We start from the raw sequence: 21,700 nt of genomic DNA, 5'->3' as shown, positions 1-21,700 counted from the left end.
TATTTTATTTAGTTCATCACTTACATCATTTCATTCACTATCTTTATTCTATTTCTTTTATATAAAGTTTCATTTCCTATTTAAGTGTTCATTAATACCAAATTAGCAAAAATGAGCCAATTACAATACATGTGTAGCAATGCTGACGATTTAGCACATTGTCTTGACATATTCTGATGCTTAAGACCATATCTAGGATTTTTTTGTAAATTTTTTTTTACATTTTTTTTTTTAAACACGAACAGCTGGGTTCAGTTGCATTTATATTTTTTATGAAGTTCTATTATTAACATTAATTTTTTTCACATTATCTCATACTTGTCTTATTATATTAAATTTATTTTATCTTTTATTTAGTTTTTTATTTATATCATTTCCTTTATTTAAATGTTTCATTTCCGATTTAAGTATTCATTAATAGCAAATTAGCAAACACGGGCCATTTGAAGACGATGTATTTACCAAAGCTGACGATTTAGTATATTACATTGACCCTAAAATAATTTGATGTTAACCTAAGATGAATTCAGAGATTGAAGGCAAGCAACACAGAATTTTGGCAGGGATTTTATATTTTAATCGTTTTTTTTGGGAGGGGCATTGTATAAGAGGATTCACATTTGCTACGCGCATACATTTATATTAAGTGAATTTACTTGAAGTGTGTGTGCATCTCTAGCTTAAGGGAGTGTATGAATTGCGGCATGGAACTGAAACTGGTGAGAAACATCTCGAATCATTTAGTTTTATGGTTTACTTTTATAAGGATACTAGTTTTTGCACCATTTCCAACGTTTATTTGTTTGATTCAAAGTTTTGAGTAATTAAACGTTTTAATTGTTAACATTTCTTATAGAATTATTTATCAAGAAAAATCTGTAATAAAAATGTTGTACTCGAAACGTTAATGAGCATTCACATTATATGACCATAAATCAGAAGCTTGGTCAAAGGGTCTAAGACTCAGACCCAAGTGGTAGAATTTTTGCAGGCAGAGGGTGAAATAAATTGATACTTCGATTAAGAAGTGCCCATAAATTTACAAGAATTTGGGATATCGGGGGGGGGGGGTTGAGTTCCCCTTTCGTACATACGTGCCTACTCAGACTCTCCTTTAGATTTAAAAAATTCACTTCGATGTTAAGTTTCAGGCCCTCGTGAAATTAAGAAAATTTCGTGTAAACTTTCAAGTATATGTAGTAAGAATCCTTATATTTTTGAACCCTTAAGTTGAACCCCCCCACCCTTCACGCGCACAGGCGCAGATGAACTAGACGGTTTTCCAAATGCAATTCTCACCACGCCTACATAATATGGGATAAAATAATCGTGTGATGTCAACTTTTACAATGTCAGGTCTAAAGGGGAAAACGATTTAAAGCTTTGACAAATAAAAATTTTAAATGTTGACATTTCTTATGACAATATTTAAGACCGAGACACACTTGGCGTTTTTTACCGAGTACTTGTTTTACCGAATGTTTTTTTTTTTACCGACCATTCTTAGAGGTGTATAAGATAATATTGCGACGGACACATTGGCCGGTAAGAATACGTACGGTAAAACAAACGTCGACGGCATCAATGCAGCCGTCGATTGTCACTTGAATAAACGAGCGGCAAAATAAGCGATCGTTAATTAAGAATAAAACAATGATGGAAACAAAAATTTATTAAAAATGGTAATAACTTTTAATCTGACAGTGAAAATTTGAAAGAAAAAACTTTTCAAAATAATAATAAAAATCTGGATATTTCGGCTTCACAGACGAAAACCTTTATCAACAAAAAAAATAAAAAAACCTAAATAAGATAAAAGGGAATACCATAAAAAAATAAACAATAAGAAAAAGCAAAACTCTCTTTTATTAATTGTTTTTTTTTTGTTTATTATTTGTGTAACGTTCCATTGTTGTTCTTCTTTTTTCTTAATGTTTCGTTTGGCCTAGTTTTGTTTTTTCATTGATAAAGGCTTCCGGATGTGAAGCTGAAATACTCAGATTTTTATTGCTATTTTAGTTTCGAAAAGTTTCTTGTTTTAATTTTTCTGCCTTATTAAAATGTTATCCGTTTTTAACACATTTTCGTTTCAATTATAAATAAAAAGGCGATGTGGTCTAAGAAATTATTTACTAAAAATGTAACAAGAAAGTAATTACATAGTCGAAGCATTAACACAATCCCCCTATGTGACATTGACCCAGAGCCCTTGAATGGGCCAGAGCCAAGGGCCCATTCCAGAATGAATTTTTTGGTACGCTTTTACCAGAAAGATACTTTATCCCTAAAGGGAAAATTTCGTAAAGGGAAAACCAACGTTCTCGATGTAACGTTAGGTTTTGATAATCCTAATAGTTTACATATACTTTGCTGTTTTTGTTGTTTGGATGATTCGAACCCTCTCAGTGTCTAGGCTGATAAAACCAAGCAGTAAAAAAAGGTACCTTAATACAAGTGCTTGCGCAGCAATTTCTTTCGAGGAGCCTAAGTGGGCGTGTTCTCAAAATGGATGAAGAGAGGAAATATATGAAAAATTGCGACCCAGAGCCCCTGAATTGGGCCAGAGTCAAGGGCCCATTCCAAATTGCGGTAGTAATCTGGTATTAGGGGGAGAGGCAAGGCTAAGAGGCCTCCTGTGCGTATATTCTACATAGCTAGTTCGGAGGTAGTTTTTACACTAGCCCTTAAATTTCTCTATGAAGCCATGTGTACACAACCGGATCACCAGTCCCTAGTACCTTATTACTGAAATCAAAATGGATTTTAACATCTTGAAGCTAAACCTAACTCTTTTTTTTTATCAAGCTGTGTGGTAAAAAGTGAATTGGGTTAAACAAACAATGAATTAAGTTTAGGTTTTAGGTTTAGGACTTATTTCATCAAATAAAAAAAAATCAAGCCAATATAATTAGAAAACAGTACGCTAGGGGAAAAAAATTAATTTTTGTTAAAGTTTAGCGATTACATACATAACTCTTCTTAAATTAACCTAAGTTAATAAATCAATTCCACAAACAAATAATAAGGAAAAAAACTAAGCCAATCCCCTTCACTCACACACATCCAGAGCAATAGCCGTCATAAAATACAACTTCCAGCCTCCCCCAGCCCATCCACCCACTCCTCCCCAAGCCCTTCCGCCCACTCCTCTCCCCAGCCCTAATAGAAAAATTAAATATAGACAAATAAAATAAAGGCCTAGTGAAGTGAAAAGAGAAAGTGAATAGAAATGAACAGAAAATTAAGTGAGCAAGTTGTTTCTGGTTGTGAAGTAATTAATTACGGATTTGGAGTTTTTGTTGAACTTTATAAACTTTTAAGCTACTAGGCAGTTAGTTTTTAGCAGAACATAAAAAAAATACCTCTTGACGGCTAAGGCCCTAATAGGCACTGCATTAGAATTCAGTGAATCGGGGATCAGCAGGCAGCTCCCTGGAGATCAATAAAAGGCTCTAGAAATTAACTGCAGCCAGTTTCTTAGGTATCCAACTTGAATTAAGCACACATTTTGCCCAATTTGTCAATTGAATTAGCTAATTTATACATATGCACTTCTTATTGCTTCAACATAATTATTCTGAATTTGAGATACATGCATTGAACAATTTTCCTCCCGTATGGTTAATTGCAACAACAGAATCGACTATTCTTTCATCAATTATCGGGAATAGAATATCTTATTTTCATTTGTCAAATACATAGCTAGTTGGTAGGTTTTATTTGTATATCTTTTGGAGAAGAAGGGTTCATACCATTCAAGGGGTATTTTAAGTTTTATCTTTAGGTTTAGCCCCCAATAAACTAAGTCTCTTGGGTCAAACGACTGTTTGTAGCACCTACAGTGGTGTGCACTCATGGAATTTAAGAGAGGAGGGGAATTTATATTTCAAAAACTAGGAGACAATTTAGTTTTTTTTAACAAAAGCACAAAAAAAAACATTTTTCAAAGAGAATATCAAAAAAGCTATTTTTCAAAATCTAGGAGGGGTAAACAGTCTTGGGGGCCAATGCCTCCTCCTCAATTGACGCCACTGGGTATTTAAAAAAAAAAATGCCTAATATGGATCATAAATTGAGGACCTTTTGATTTTCTTAGCATAAAACATTCAATCGAATTAATTTCAGCAACTTTTGAACTATGGTAGCTTTGGACCTGGATGGCCACTGCCCTAAAACTTCCTCTTGAACAGCGTCGCTAATAGCATTCTTCTTGTCAATTTGTTATCTGCTGTCTGCTTCTAGAAAATAATTTTACGAGTCCTACTTATGATGGGATAAACTAATATTTTGATGTAAATCATGTTTAGGCCCAAATCTAACTGACAAAAGAACCTCAATTATTTTCAAAATAATCACAAGCGAAGCTAAGCATAACAGTGTTCACCTACGAGTGATATCCAGTCTACTTGGCAATTATGTTCAGTGGGAGGTCAATTAATCAACACTTCGACTAAATGGCAAAGCTTTTAAACTTTAGCAGTTGCTTTTTAGAAGGATAATGAGGTGAACCAAATATATCGTTTTGAAACCATTTTGATTCTAACAAGCCTTATGTTTGGACCTAAGGAGCTTGAGCGAACCTTGGAATTTTGAAAAAAAAAAAAATAGCCGAACTGATATTATAATAGGCACAAGACATTCATTTTGGGTCGAAATTGGACAAAAGAAAGTCAACAATGCATAAAATGTCACCAAAATTGCACAAATTTGAACTGAGATTGCTATCGGTGTCACCAAGATTTTTTTTTTTTGTGGATCTGACATTCCACTACTTACATCGAGAATGACAACTTTGGAGTCGAGGGCTCCATAAAAGATAGGTCACTCAGAAATGCCAAAATATTAACGAGGCCAAAGATATTTGAAGCTGAGATCTTATAAATTCGAGCAGAGATAGAATAAATTGCCACCACCAATCAAAAGAAATGTCACTGGTAATGCATAAAATGGAGCGGAGTTTGTAAGAAAAGTAGTAGAAATTTCAAGTAAAAAATCATTCACACAGGAAAAAGCTGTATGGTAATGAACCATCTAGGTCTTCATTTTTCTACACTGTTATGTATTCCTCATTCTTATTTAGACCTAAATTCTCCAACACCGGTTGGCGCATTAGGCAACAATGGTGCCTCTCGACGACGGATCCTTTGTATATCAAAGATCCTCCAGGGACAACCTCCACAGCGTATTATCTTTCTCGAGACATTGCACGGTGTTGTTTTCCCATTAAGGGTTCTGCTCGTCACTATTGTGGGGCTATCACGGCGTCAATTTAATTTAATAGTGTTCATGAGATTGCGCACTATAAAGTTTGTTCTGCTCACACAAGGATTTTGCCTTTTTGTCTTTACAGCAATTTTTCATAGCAAATAAATGAATTTATCAGACGTGGAGCAGAGAAAACCATTTTTTCCCATTAATTAAATAAGGCTTAGGTAAGAATATTTTCTGTCTATTCTTTTACCAAGCAAAATATTTAAACAAGTATATATTTTGTATATATTTAAACAAGTATATATTTAAACAATATTTAAACAAGTATATATTTGTTATATTCTTAGACACTTATTTGTGTGTGGTTCATTTGAAATCACAATTCTTCTGCTATTGGTTGAACTTTGCGGACTTTCTTGAAAAAGTTAAACAAAGTTCAATTTATTTCCGACAGCAATAAAGTCAACAAAGTTATGCGAGGAAAACGGTTTATTAACTTTGTGGACAGCTTTATTAGCTTTATTGACGCCGTGGGAGCCCCGCATAAGAGAATGAATGATATCGGACTTAATCTCAAGGGGGGCTTGTTTCAAAGCGATTTGATGAAGCTGGTGGAAGACTTGAGAGTCAAGTCATGGCTAGTTAGAGTAATACCAATGAAAATGAAAAAAAATGAACTGAAATAAATTAATTTACTTCCTCTACTTAAAATGTCCCTTTACTGATGTAAGAAAAATAAGTTTTTTTTTTAACTGAAAGTAAGAAGCGACATTAAAACTTAAAAAGAACAGAAATTATTCCGTATACGAAAGGGATTGTCCCCTCCTCAACGCCCCGCTCCTTACGCTAAATTTTGACTCTTTCTCATAACTCTAGTTTTTAAAAGCATGAAAAACTTTAGCGTAAAGAGAGAGGCGTTGAGGAGGGGACAGCACCTTTCATATGCAGAATAATTTCTGTTCGTTTCAAGTTTTAATGTCGCTCCTTACTTTCAATTAAAAAACTTGTTTTTTTTATTATTTAATTTCTAAAAGTTTTTGAATTAATGCAGGTTTTGAAGATTGCTCACCGTATATGAATAATTTAAACGATTTTTTTAAAATTAATAATAACCTTAAAATAACTTAAGTTTGATTTTTGCTCCATTTATTTAAGAATGACTCCTGAATCACAAAGGTTGTTGAATTAGAATAATAACCTCTTTTAAAAGTTAAAAAAAACTTTGGCGGAAGAGCGAGCTATTGAGGAGAGGCAACCCCCTTCATATAAGTAATATTTTCTGTTCATTTTAAGTTTTGATGTTGCTCCTTACTTCCAGTTGAAAAACTTGTTTGTTTTTTATTTCATTTCTGATCGTTTTTTAAATGATGCTGGGAAATCCGACACCCTCTTCATGGAAAAATTCCTTTACTCACTAAAAATTCCTCCATGGAAAGATCCTCTCACGTAACAATCCCCCCCCCCCGACCCCACCACAAAAAATCCCCCTGAAAATATCTGTATGCTTACCAATAACCAATACTATATGTAAACAATGGGCAGAGTTCACAACTTGCAGCCCTTCCCCCGGGGACTGTGGGGGATTAAGTCATCCTCAAAGACATAGTTATTAGATTTTTCGAATATGCTGAGCAAAATGGCTCTCTCAAAATTGTGATCGGGTGACTTTGGGAAAAATGAGCGTGGGAGGGAGCCTAGTTACCCTCCAATTTTTTGCGTAACTTAGAAAGTACACTAGAACTTTTAATCTCCGTTCTAGTCAGTCCTCTCGCAATAATCTAGGACCACTGGGTCGATACGATCACCCATGGGAAGAAAAAAACAGCAACAAATAAACAGGCATCCGTGATCATTCTTCTGACAGAAAATACTAAGTTCAACATTTTTCCACATAGGAGCTTAAATACTGTACACTAGGGTTCTCTGATGTGCTGAATCTGATGGTGTGATTTTCATTAAGATTCTATGACTTTTATGGGGTGTTCCCCTTTTTTCAAAACTAAGGCAAATAATCTCAGGCTCGTACCTTATGATGGGTAAGACTAAAATTAAAACTTATATATTTAAAACCAGCATAAAAATCCGATCCTTTGACGTGTCTATTGGTGTCAAAATTCCGTTTTTTAGAGTTTTGTTTACTATTAAGCCAAGTCGCTCCTTACTTACAGTTCGTTACCACGAACTGTTTGATTAAAAATCGTGCTGCCAAAAAACGAATAAATAAGAACGTTCTGGAATTCAAATACGTGCAAAAAAAGTGCTGACAAAAATTTAATACACTAAAATAAGGAAATTCTATGAAAATCTCTCTTTGCCCTGACTTGTTTTTGCCTAAAAGGGCACTAGGGCTATAAATTTCTGTTAGAATGATTCCTCGTAAGATATTCTAAGACCATTGATTTTATACAATGATCCTAGGGAGAAAACAAAAAGTAAGCATTACTATTTGGATCATTTCTCATCAGGATAATTTTATCGGTATTAGGGGGGGGGGGGGCCTGGTGGTGAGTCCTGGTGTCGCTGGCTATTTGATTTGGAACGGCGGTCAATGGTGAGACTGTAAGCTCAGCCAGAGTTACCCCAACTCTAAATGGGCTCCTGGAGAAATCTGGGGGAAAACACGGGAGGTGTCATATGATTTGCGCCCAACTACGCATTGCACTCCTGGTCGAAGGCATCGAATCAGCAGATCGCTAACTGTGCAACGCAGACCATTGGTTAGCATGCGAAAAAAAGAAATTAGGGGATATTACCCCTCGTTTCTACTCTAATCTACCCTCGTTTCTACCCTCGTTTCTAATTTCTTACTCCAGTTATTGTTCATGGGTTGAAGGAAATACTCATAGACGGAAGAAATATACCCTTTAGCTGTTTAGAAATATACAGTCCTTTAAATGTACGGTCCTCAAAGTCATCGAACTATACAAATTGAAGATACTTGTACGAACGGTCCTTTTATAGGACCGTTTTCTTTTATTTGTTAGTGACAAAATAAATTAAAGACCGAAATGTTTATTTTTCAAAGCTCGAAGGTAGCTTAATTGCAAAAGATAAATCCATTTTGCCCCCTCTAAATCTTATCGGTCAATAACTTGCATTTAATTACTAGTTTCGGACATTCTAAAAAAGTTTTTAAATAATGGTTGAAGAGATAGCTGCAACCTAGTCTAAAAATGAACCCCAGGCCAGAATAACCGTAAGTTTAAAAATGCGTTAAAAAAAATAACTGCCTAGCGAGGAAGAATTTCCGTTTGAAGCCGATTCGAGAATGGTAATTATTACTTTGGTATATTTTAAGAATAAAAGTTTATTGTGAAAACAATCTATGGGAATTTGGAAAAAGCCTGTTACCTCTCAAAGGTGAGATCAGATCGAATGAAAAGTGTACCAATAGAATAATCATGATCGAAACATTATATAAGATAATTAGAGCCCACAACCTTGAAAAACAAGAGAAATAACTGTTTTGGATTGGAAGTTTTGATATCTCCTTTTTTTTTCTTTGTCGATAGTTTCACACAGGAGCATCATAGAGAGCTTATTAAACGCTCATTTTTAATTTATTGTTTGTATCTACGCGCTTTTTACCGAATTAACTTGATAAAGCGATCAGATATATCCATATGACACCAACATGGCGCTTTTTGGTACCATTTCATGAAAAGCTGAGAAGCATGAAAAAGGCACCATCACAGTCTCCATTTGAAAAGTTTAAATATGGTGTCTATAATCCCCCTCTTGTATACTTCGCCTCGCAGTCCCTTTAGAAAATCATATTTACGGGATTTTAGTTCCATTGTCTTGACAACACCATCATAAAGAGCCATATGGCAGCAAAAATGGCACTATTTGATGCCATTTCTGGGGTTGAAGGGCTAGAAAGCATAAGAAGAATATCATAATAATCTTCATGGCTCAAAACCCTTAACTGGAGATTTTCAGCTAGTCCTCTTGTATACTCCCCCTCTCAGCCCCCTCTCAGCCCCTCTAGGTGAAATACTCGAAAGCACATTCAATAAAGTGCCTAATAAAGAGCACAAAAAATAATCAAAACTATATTTTGGAATAACAACTATTATTTATTTTTATTCAAACATTAAAATGTAGTTACGAAAACAGCTTTTCTGAAATTTTGAAAAAGATTTTGAAATTGTGGTGTATCTCTTTTTTAATTCTTTTTATTTCTTGGGCACTTTGAGGACAGGAAGACATTGTAAAAAGGAGTGTAGAAGCTTACGTGAAAGCTAACATTTACTTTCTCATGTTTAGTAAAAAATAATCTCGACAGCCCCATCATAAGGTGACTAGTGGCACCAAAAAATGTGACTTTTCATGTCATGTACCAACTAGTGTTACTAACTAGTGATATTTCAACTAACTAGTAACTAACTAGTGATATTTCCTTTATAGAATTATGAAAAACCTAGTCCAGGACTTTTAGGGTTTGACCCGGACAAAATTGCAATATAAACTAAAATGGTACCAAAATGATCAGAAAAAAAGTCTGTACAACATACTAAAAGTCCCCATAAATCCGAGTGGGGTGAGTACCCGAAAAACAGGGGAAAAAGGGGGAAATGCGGGGGACATTGGGAAAAATGCCGAACATGCCCAGAAAATAGTTCAAAGTGAGTTTTCTGGGGCTTTCCCATACGCTGATCACGAAACTGAAATCTAAAATTCAGTATAGAATAAAAGTACTACGGAAAACGGGGGGAACAGGAGAAGAGGGGAAAAAAATTTAAAAATACAGGGTAGGGGTAGAAAGCACTTTGAAATATGTTTTCTGGGGTCTTTCTATCTGCTGATCCCGAAACTGACATCTAAAATGAAATAAAGAACATGAGCCCCACCATAACGGAGGAAAAGGGGGAAAGAGGGGAAGAAAAGGGACAATTGAAGTTAGGGGTAGAAATCAGTTTGAAATGTGTTTTCTGGGGTTTTCCTATCTGCTGATCACGAAACTGACACCTAAAATGAAGGAAAGAAAACGAGAACCATGAAAACCAAACAAAAATGGAGGAAATAACGGAAAAGGGGAAGGGAATCCTGACTCTTGAGCCAGCTGCTAATGGCTAATAAGTAGGCCTATGGACAAAATAACTCGCTTAAGTATCAAACTTTTACTTTCTTGAATCACAGACATTTCTTACAACCATTTGAATTACTAAACACAAAGAAAACAACCGCTTGGCACTGATTACAGTACAAAACTTCAGATATTATAGCTAAAATTTGCACTTTCGAAGGCAATGTCGTTGAATAAAAAACTAAAAAAGAACTTCAGTAACTATAGGTAAAATCTGCACTTTTTAAGGCAGTAGAGTTGACTTGAAAAACACAGCATTGATGTCACTAGTCGAGCTCCTTGTCTTCGACAATCTCGTTGTCCCTATTCAAACAGTTGATACCCTGACATTCTCCGCACGCAAACGTACACTCTAATCTATTTTTCTTGCAGCTGCATCGCGAGTTCTCACAGCCTGTCTTACAGTTGCATCTCACGACACTCAAAAGAGTCTGAGGTGCAGGCAACAAATCGGTCATCACAGGTGAGTATTTATGGTCTCTGAGGACCCAACCCCAGTCAGCCGGGTCGAGGTCAGCTGGTTCCCCTTTCCAACGGGATACCTGGAGGCGCACTCGCTGGGAGTGGAATGAAGCTGCAGCTTCGGTTGGCGGAAGCCTTTCAAGCTTAACAAACGCCGTAGTATTTGACGAAGAAGCTTTTTCCAAGAAAATTCGATGTTGCAGCTTAGTGAGATCTTCGTTTGGTCGTGCTTTATACAAGCTGAGGAGAAGATATTCACCCGCTTTCACAATTTCATCTTTAGACGATGATTCATCCAGAAACACTTTGCATTTTTTCTGAACACTTCGCTCTTCTTCAAAAGAGGTAGCACAGCTTGCTTTCCAAGTCCGAAAACTCGTGAGGTCGTGTCACATCCCAAGAGTGCGTGCCCTACCAGAAGTAGCCTGGATACTTCCCCCTTTTTTTTTTAACTTCGTTGAGGCACCAGAACCGTGTTATCGCTTCTTTTGCGTTCGTTGACGATTCGAAGTAAAGTGTTTTTGTAATAGGCGGGAGGTGATACAAGAGTAGAATCAGAAGGTCAGTGTCGTTGCCAAGAACTATTGTTTCAGAGTTTTCTGATTTCGTTACGGCAGTCTTCACGATTAGATAGTCAGCATCGTCCTTCGCATGGGCGACTTCAAATCCTTTGGCTCTGAGTTTTCCCCGATGTAGCTTATAATTCACTGTTTGTTCTGAGAATTGCTCAAAAACTCTTCCTTCTTTTTCTGGAGCTTCATCCCTAAACTGAAATCGATCACTTGATGCTGGCTTCCCTTACACCGTCGGTTGTGGGTAGCATCTTTTGTGGTTGGACCAGCGCTGTATCCATCGAAGACAACAGTAGGGGAGGTACAGCGTCGAGTAACGAAACTAACATATCTGTCACAGATTGAATCATAAGTATCACCAATCTTCCAAGGTACTTGCTGAAGCAGCCAACCTCCGTCAACTACAGTGACACGATCTGACACTGGCAGGTGGTGAATCGAGTCCGTTTTCGCTTCTTTCGATATTGCTTTCGCTAGTGCAGGTTTGTCTGGCTGACGCATTATGCCAGAATTCTCAAACAAAGCGGGCGGATAACTGCACAGTTCGTAACGTAGATTTTGTGCCATGTCATTTTCAGATGTATGGGCAGCAGTCGAAAGACGTTGAAAAAGCAGTGCAGGGTCGATATGCAAAATCTCGCCATCTATCCTTATGTTCCCATCGGATGTCAGTGTAACGACTTTGTCTTTCTTCCTGAATGAAAAACTTTCGACGAATTGGCCATCCATGCGCTGGAGGATCAGCTCACCTACAGCTTTAGCATCCTCTGCATTGACGCCTTTTTGGGCAATCAGCCCGGAACCTATACTTCTAAGCTTTGCGGAACTAGTGAAAGGACAGTTCTCTAGAAGGAATTCAAGAAACGTCAGTAGATCCTTAGTATCTCTCTTTATTCGTGCTGCGGTTGCAGTAACATGCTTTTCACTAGAACTGTACTCCAGGCCCATCAATTTCTATATTAGATCATTCCCCGAAGCGAGTACTTGCATAGACATTGTCTATATGTTTCGATGAAACTCAGTTATCCCTTTTCTTCTTGTCAGCCCTCCATCTGTTTTTAGGCTCTTCATCAGCACTTTCTTGATGACGAGGTCTGGAGCCAATCCAGCCAAATAACGATCACTTCGTCGGGCAATAAACTTGCCGCTTGCAAACTGTCCGAAGAGCTGTGGATTCAATGTTTCAAGTTCCTGCATCATCTGAAGAAAAAGACGAACTGACTTGGCATAAAGATTATGCCCCGCAGCTGCGAGGTATGGGAGCATTTGAGAAAGAGAGGATAAGTTGAGATCCCAGTCTCCAATCCTTTCTGCTTTCAAAAACTTCCGAAAGATCGAAACCATTTCGGAATACTGCATGAATAGTTTCGCAGTTCTGCTGGATTTCAGAGACGATTTTAAGGCTTCGAGGCGTAGCGAAACCACCTGAAGGGCTTCGTGATTAGCCGCTTCTTCCACAGAAATCTTTCCATCCACTAAATCGTCATACACGCTGGAGACTTGTACAAAATCTTCGTGGTCGGAAGGTCTCTCGCCATACAGAATCGAGTATCCCATGCACAAAAGTGAAATATTCAGTGATGCGTCGACTAGCTTTTCAGCTCCTACTCCTCTAGCAACCGCTGTGCCGTTCAAAATATGTTCCAGTATATTCTCTCCGTAAACAAGTTCTAACATCTCTTTCAGGCCCGACCCTTCCATTATATAGCCTACGTCCCATAAGAAGCTCATTCATGCATGGAACCCTCCAAGCATTGTTACAATTTTCTTCAGGGGACTTGCTGGAGGCTCGTCATGAACAATCTTTGTTGCTTTCCAGAAGAGGGGCTGGTCAAACGTGACAACGGGAGTTACACCCCTCCCTCCCTCCCCCCAATTTCCCCATTTTATGTTAATCAATTTTTTTATATCATTTTAGTTCTCAATTTCGTAATCACCAGATAGGAATACCCCAGAAAATATCTTTCAAACCGCTTTCTACCCCTACCCTGTATTCTTCTCTTTTCTCCCCTCTTTCCCCTGTTCCCCCATTTTCCGTAGTACTCTTTTTCTATACTGAATTTTAGATGTCAATTTCGTAATCAGCGTCTGTGAAAACCTCAGAAAACTCACTTTAAACTATTTTCTGGGCATGTTCGGCATTTTTCCCATTTTCCCCCACATTTCCCCCTTTTCCCCTGTTTTTCGGGTACTCGCCCCACTCGGATTTCTTGGGACTTTTAGTATGTTGTACATAATTTTTTTTCTGATCATTTTGGTACCATTTTTGTTTATATTGCAATTTTGTCCGGGTTCGACACTTTTTTGAGCTAAAAGTCCTGGACTATAGTGCCTTACTGAAAACTGAGTTTCTTTGAGTTTTCTAGGGAATCAAAATCGTTTATTAAAATGTTGTGATTTCATTCCTGGTGAGAGGCTATTAAGAGCCTTATAAATCATTCTTTTATTTTCAGAATTAATTCTTTTACTTTAATCAAATAATTAATTCTTAAATACTCAAGGACTTTCCTGCCTCTCTTTTGTTGTGTCGGTTTTGTGTTTTCAGTAGAGCGCTTGCTTTTTGAAAGTTCTACTACTATAGATAAATATTACGAGTTCACTATACACGAACCAGTTATGCAGAAGTTACTGCGAATGTCCGAAATCTGGTTAATGTCGACATTAACCGGTGAATGTCCGAAATTCCTTTTTCTCTGCTTAGATTCAATTAGCTTTGCGAATCAGCTTTTTCAGTCTTATGTAAACTTTCATGGTAAAAGTTAAAGTTAGGTTAAATTAGGTTATCAATCTCAGAAATGGGTTAGAAACCTAACCTGTCGCCATCAAACCTTCCATAAAACTGAAAAAGTTGACTGGCAACGCTGACTAAATCCAAGGAGAAAAAAAAAGGTATCTCGGGTAATCACCGGTAAATGTCGGCATTCACAAATTTTGGACATTCTCGGTAACACAGATATATATTACCTAAACTGCGAAGCAATAATTTGCTTGTTATTAAATTCAAATTCGCTCTTTACTTCCAATCAAAGAAAACTGTTATGTTTAAATTAATAACAAAGACCATTCCAAATTCAAACACAACACCAAAGAATATTTTCTTCAATTGGTTTTCTGGTAATAAATCACTGCTTATTAATTACTTAAAACGGGCGTTTCTTTTATGTAAAACTGCATCTGATACTCATACTATATATAAAAGCTTATTTATTTGATTCATACCTTGTATAAGGTATCTTTGGTACGGAGCACTGGTACTCCCAGGGGTACATGAGGAGTTTGGTGGGTTATCCGTTGAAGCGAAGTTTTGTGGTGATATCCACGTGCACCGTGCACACGACAAAATGTATTTTAAACATTTCCTAATTTGAAATGATAACATTTAAAAATCAAAATTGCTGAGAAATTATTTAGTTTATTATTTAGTTATATATTTAACAGTCAGTTTACGTTCAATAGATTTTTCAGCAATCTTGGTTCTATCAGTTATATGCAGCTATATATTCAATATATTCAGTTTTACATTCAACAGTCCGTGTTCATCGGTTCTTTTCAGTTTCTTTTCAGGTTCTTTTCTTAATTTTATCTGGATTCTCTTCCTTTTTTGTTGTTGCTGTTGTTGGCGTCTCGACAAATAAAAACCACTATGTTCGAAATACATATCGTTTCAATGAAATACAAATACCATTAGAGGGTTTGGGAGGTAGGGAAGGGAAGAGGTGGCACCACTTTGAATAGCACACTTTCTTAAGCCTTGGGATATATATTTTTGTGTTATGCCGATATTGATGTTATCATAGGCAGCGCAATACCGCTGCCTAAGTAAAGAACGACGTAGGCACAATATGCTATTTAATTTTTTTTTTTTTTGGTCTTAGACCAGGGCACTTGGTATCGAAGGAATTGTCGTAGAAACTTCAAAAAATGCTCGCTCGATTGGAAATTGGAGTGGCTAGTGCCCTTTTTAATAGTCGAAAATGATCGGAAGGCAACTAACACACTTTCCACGCTCTCCATTTCCCCAAACACATCCAATCAAAAATTTGAGATAGCCATTTTGTTCAACGCAGTTGAAAGTTTTGGAAATTATATCGTTGAGCAGGACATTCCCCCAACAGTCTTCAGGGTATGTGTTATAAGTTATGCCCTGGGGGGCATATAACGTTTTTATAGAAAGCTTTGTCGTAGAAACTTCAAAAAGGGCTCATTAGATTGAACTTTCAAAGGGCTGGTGCCCTTTTTATTAGTCGAAAGTGATTGGAGGGCAACTAACCCCCCTCACACGCCCCCTTTTCCTCCAAACACATCCAATCAAAATTTTAAGATAGCCATTTTGTTAAACGTAGTTGAAAGTTCTGGAAATTAGGTCTTTGAGGATAACGACCCCCCTACAGCCCTCAGGGCAAGGGTTTTAAGTTATGCCCAGGGGGCATATAAGGTTTTTTATAGAAAGCGTTGTCGTACAAACTTCAAAAAAGGGCTCATTGAATTGGAAACTGAAATTCTTAGTGCCCCTTTTAATTGTCGAAAGTGATTGGAAGGCAACCAACACCCCTTCCACGCCAACCATTTCCCCAAACACATCCAATCAAAATTTTGAGATAGCCGTTTGGTTCAACGCAGTTGGAAGTTCTGGAAATTATATCTTTGAGCAGGACATTCCCCAACAGTCTTCAGGGCAAGTGTTACACGTTATGCCATGGGGGGGCATATAAGTATTTTTTTGAAAACTTTGTCATAGAAACTTGAAAAAGGGCTCATTCGATTGGAAATTCTAATCGAATTCTTCAAAAATGAATAATTCGATTTGAAATTGAAACGGTTAGTACCCTTTTTTAATAGTCGAAAGTGATTGGAGGGCAACGACCCCCCTCTCATTTTCACCATTTCCCCAAATCCAATCATCCAATCTTTGAGGATGACGACCCCCTCACAGCCCTCAGGGCAAGGGTTATAAGTTATGCTCTGGGGCATATAAGGTTTTTATAGAAAGTGTTTTCGTAGAAACTTCAAAAAGGGCTCATTCGATTGGAGATTGAAGGGCTGGCGCTCTTTTTAATAGTCGGAAGTGATTTGAGGGCAACTAGCCCCCCTCTCACGCCCACCATTTCCCCAAAAACATACAATCAAAACTTTGAGATAGCAATTTTGTTCAACGTAGCAGAAAGTTCTGGAAATTAGGTCTTCGAGGATGCCAACCCCCCCCCCCCCCATCCCTCAGGGCAAGGGTTGTAAGCTGTGTCCTGGGGCATATAAGGCTTTTATTGAAAGTGTTGTCGTAGAAACTTCAAAAGGGCTCCTCGATTGGAAATTGAAAGGGCTAGTGCCCTTTTTAATAGTCGGAAGTGATTGGAGGGCAACTAAACCCCCTCCCATGCCCACCTTGTACACACAAGGCCAGAACATAATTTGCTCTTTACTGAAAAATATACAAATGAATGTGCATTGTCAGTTTAATATACATATACTGATATTTAGTAATCAAAATGTTAATATTATTTGATTTATTAAAGTTATAAAAGCAAAAACATTTACTTTTTTTTCAGTAAAGTGTAAATTATGTTCTGGTCTTGGGAAGGCATAGGGATTTTGAGGCCTACTCATATTAATTTCTGCTCGTTTTGAGCTTGACTCGGAAAAAATATAAATCTTTTTACTTTTATAACTTTAATAAATTAAATAATATTAATATTTTGCTTACTAAATATCAGCATATGTATATTAAACTGACAATGCACATTCATTTGTATATTTTTCAGTAAAAGGCAAATCATGATCTGGCCTTGGGACGACATAGGGGTTTTGAGCCCAACTCATGTTAATTTCTGCTCGTTTTGAGTTTGACTCGGTTATTTATTGTAAGTTCTGATCGTTTTGGGTTTCATTTATTTATCGATAATGATTTGTGTTAGTTTCATGCTTGGTAGATTATTTTATTTTATTTTTGCTCATTTTTGGTTTAATGGAGTTTTTTACTTTTCTTTGAAAAACTTATTTTGTGGAAAAGTTTTTTTAATTAATGATAAGCAAAAGCACACTGCTCGAAACACAAATTGTTTTCAGTGATGAGCAAATGACATTCTGACAACAAGTCTTCTTTATTCTTAACATTTTCACCCACGCAGGATGCCAGTTTGGGAGGGGGTGAGGCCGTTGTTCCCTACATTTCCCGTTCCCCTGGATTTAGAGAAACTTTGTTTTGTTATCTTTACTAGAAACTAACTTTTTTATTTTCTTTAAAAGATATATTTTCTTTAATTCCCCCCTAGATTTTCAAAAAAATGTTACCCTACCCCCTCTGTTCAAGAGGTTGGTGTAACTGTTGTTTGTGATTGTTTGGCGAATTCCCATTTTGAACCTCCAGGACTGCTTTAACTCTCAGTCCTCGACCAGTGGGTTGATCTCGGCCTGGGGATGCCAGTCCCAGGGTTTGATCCGAGCTACCATAGGGCCGATACAAGGAGTTTTGCAGTCAAGATGTATCGTTAATCAATAAATGAACAAAAACTTCAATGATTCTCAGCTTTTTAAGCCTCATATCTTAAGTCAATTGAAACAGTATCAAGCAATAGAAAAGATACAATTTCAACTAATTCAACAGTTGAACTATTTTAGAAAAAGAGAAAATATCTATAGTTATATAGATAACTATATATATAACTATAACTATATAACTATAACTATATTATATAGATAACTAGTTATATATATAGATAAATATAGAAAATATCTAGTGGGGAAATTACTGGTATGATTAGTCAACTCAATCCTGTCTATTTGTTCTCTAGAAACTGGAGCCTAAGGGTTATTGGACTGTCAAAATTATTATTTGAATACTAATAAACCCAAGTTTTCTCTTTTTTATTGTCAAGTTACTATAATAGAAATAGTGTAAATCATCAATCTAGCCATATGTTAATCATAATCTAGCCATATTTGGTAACTTGTTGGATTCTTAAAGCAAAAGTTGTAAAGCTATTAGGTTTTATTTTTTTATAATATTCATCAGTACTCAAGGAACAGCATACTGTAAGCCATTGGTGTACACAATTTTGTGCCTCCAACTATGCTCTCTCGCCTGCCTTCTATTTGGGGTGTTAATCAAAACGGGGCAGAGGGCAATTACAACCTAGATTTTTTGTCCCTAGCTTTAAAAAATATTATTTTCTTGAGAAAAAAAAGAAAAAAACAACAACAAAATTACCACCCTAAATTTTGAAAAACACATTTTTGTATCTTCATTGAAAAAACAAAAACCATTGAATTGTTTGATACATTTTCTTGAATTGGTACTTCTGCCTCCGATATTTCTGATCCCACTGAATGTGCTCCGATATCACATCTCATTTGACGTCTGGGCTTTGCTTGTGTACTCCCATGTAAACAGATCGTCCTAGTGAGTAGCCCTCTGTCATTACTAGCACATAAATTTTGGTGTGTAGGTGAATAAATAGCAATAATAATGTCCATATCTGTCCAGTATTATGCGTAAGCAATAAAAAGAATAGAATTCTTGTCTATATTCAAGTTTTACCGGTTTATTTGTGTATACGTGCAAATCAAATGATTTGTAATCGGTTTTACGACCTGCTTACTAGAACCCATATTGCATATGATCATAAAAGTTTTTTTTTTAGCTGCGGTTACAACTTGCAATGGTATTGCATACTGCCGGACAACTCTTGATGAGATCGCTGGTCGTAGGGACAATCCGAAAGAAAAAAAAAAATGTCGTCAAGACGAATTGTCATAAGGAAAGCTCGTTGCGCTAGATTAGTAGAGGAGGTACTAAGCGGAAGGAAAACTGTAGGAACTTTGTAATTTGTAGAGTTATAGTTGAGGGAAAATGACTATGATGGTGGTAAGGATACTGACATTGACTTGGAAAATGTATAAGACGTTGCATGTATGATGTTGGGTGTGCGAATGGCTCAAAATTTTCAAGGATCGTTCTCGTAGTCAGAAGAATGAAATATTCTGTTGTGGGAGTGTGGGGAGGGTTCAGGGAGCCAGGATATGGGCCAAAAAACTTTTTATCCCCAATCAGTTTGAAACTTACAGCCAAAAGTCATCTGGCCAAGAGGATCCCAACCAACTAAAAAAATTGTGGTACTTGTCTAGACTCCAGAAACCACGCGAGAGGTGAAGTTTTATTAATGCTAATGAAATAAAACAAAATAGGATGAAAATATAATAGTTCAGAAACAAATTTGGACTAAATTTGCACATTATGGGCTGGGGGTAAAGAATATATTAAATACGTAACCTAACCTGAGTACCTTTTTTTGCCTCTTCAACCCCAAAAAACTAAAGTTTAAGTCTTTGTCACGGAGTGAGCAACACCTCACATGCAGAGAAAAACTGTTTTCAATTAAGCATCTCGGTCTTTCTTGATGCAGTCTTTCTTGCATGGTTTGTGGATTCTAGAGAAGTACCAAAATTGTTTCAGGGCACAAACCCCGCCCCATACAAGGGCCCAGAAAAGTGAAAACTTAATTTTGATCACCTCAAAACTTGTATCTTTAAATCCTTAGACAAACGGGATCCTACTACAGAAGGGAAATAAGACAGATAGTATTAATTTTCCCCAAAATAGAAGCCTGAAAAAAAAAGGATAGCAAAGAGCCACAAACTATTTTACCGGCCACCTCGGATGAAGGGGATGTTTGTAAAAACTTGGAACAGGGCAGTTTAAATTTGGAGTTGAGAGTTTTAGTGCCCATTTTAGGTCCAACAGTAATTAGAGGGCAACCAGTTACCTTCCTATGCTCTTTTTCTGGTTCCTCTGCGACCCATTGACAGTGAATACAAAATATGAGGCATTCATTATCAAACAGTTCGTGGTAACGAACTGTAAGCAAGGAGCGACCCGGCTCAATAGTAACCGAAACTCTAAAAAACGAAATTTTGATACCGATAAATGCACCAGAAGAATCAAATTTTTATGCTGATTTTAAATATGTAAGTTTCATCGAGTTTAGTTTTACCCATTAAAATATATGCGAAAATTTGACTTATTTTCGGAAACATCCCCTAAAAGTCATAGAACTTTAATGAAAATCACACCATCGGATTCAGCGTATAAGAGAACCCTACTGTAGAAGTTTCAAGCTCCTATCTACAAAAATATGGAATTGTGTATTTTTTGTCAGAAGAAAGATCACGGATGCGTGTTTATTATTATTTTTTTTTATTTCCCTGGGAGTGATCGTGTCGATCCAAAAGTACTAGAATATCGTAAAAGGGCTCATTTGAACAGAAATTAAAAGTTCTAGTGCCCTTTTTAAGCCACCAAAAAAATTGGAGGGCAACTCCAATTTTTTTGGCCCCCTCTCACGCTCATTTTTTCCCGAAGTCACCCAATTAAAATTTTGAGACAGCCATTTTGTTCAGCATAGTCGAAAATCTAATAAATATGTCTTTTAGGATGACTTAATCCCCCACAGTTCCCAGGGAAGGGCTGCAAGTTATGAACTTTGCCCATTGTTTACATATTGTATTGGTTATTGGGAAGTATTCAGATATTTTCAGGAAGGATTTTTTTATGGTGGGGGGATGGAGGAGGGGGTTACTCGGGAGAATATTTCCGTGGAGGATGTTTCCTTGGGGTAAGGGACATTTCTATGAAGGGGGTGCCGGATTTCCCAGCATTATTTAAAAAACGATCAGAAATTAAATTTAAAAAAAAACAGTTTTTTTCAACTGAAAGTAAGAATCAACATTATAACTTAAAACGAATAGAAATTCTTACGTATATGAGGGGGTTCGCCCCCGAGTCAATACCTCGCTCTTTACGCTATATTTTTTTTAGTGCTTTCAAAAGAGCTATCTATTCTAATTAAACGGCCTTTACGATTCAAGGGTTTGTGATTTAAACAAAATTTTAACTTTTAACGTAAAGAGCGTGGTATTGACTAAGGGGAGAACCCCCTCATATACGTAATAACATATACATAATAGAAAAACAATAAAAAAAAGCGATACGGCTCAATAGTAATCGAAACTTTTAAAAACGGAATTTTGATGTCAATAAATGTATCAAAAGAATGGGCTTATAATGCTGATTCTAAATATATAAATTTTGCTAAGTCTAGTATTACTCATCAAAGGCTACGAGCCGGAGAAAATTTACCTGATTTTTGAAAGAGGGGGGAAACATCCTCTACAAGTGAAAGAATTTTAATGAAAACCACACCGTCAGATTTAGCGTATCAGAAAACCCAATTACATAGGTTTCAAGCTCATATCTGCAAAAATCTGCAACTTTGTATTTTTTGCCAGAAGAAAGATCAGTGATGATTTTTTTTCCAGGGGTAATCGTACCGACCCAGTGGTCCTAGAACATCAAGAGAGAGCTCATTCGAACGGC

At 36.6% G+C, this 21,700-nt stretch overlaps 1 protein-coding gene across 1 annotated transcript in view; it reads left to right on the top strand.

Moving 5' to 3' along the window:
* The first annotated feature begins 627 nt into the window (after nucleotides 1-627).
* LOC148955752 (protein lethal(3)malignant blood neoplasm 1-like) overlaps nucleotides 628-21,700 on the top strand; it is a 118,851-nt gene continuing 97,778 nt past the window's right edge. Inside the window, exon 1 of the mRNA XM_089108330.1 lies at nucleotides 628-719. Coding sequence (XP_088964456.1) covers nucleotides 693-719 — 27 coding nt within the window. The 5' untranslated portion in view covers nucleotides 628-692. The remainder of the gene's footprint in view (nucleotides 720-21,700) is intronic.

The sequence above is a fragment of the Artemia sp. Qi Xiang Cuo genome, chromosome 2 (genome assembly GCF_049724085.1).
Source record: "Artemia sp. Qi Xiang Cuo chromosome 2, ASM4972408v1, whole genome shotgun sequence".
Lineage (NCBI taxonomy): Eukaryota > Metazoa > Arthropoda > Branchiopoda > Anostraca > Artemiidae > Artemia > Artemia sp. Qi Xiang Cuo.
Note: the sequence above shows the minus strand (reverse complement) of the source record. Positions and strands in the feature narration are given on the sequence as shown.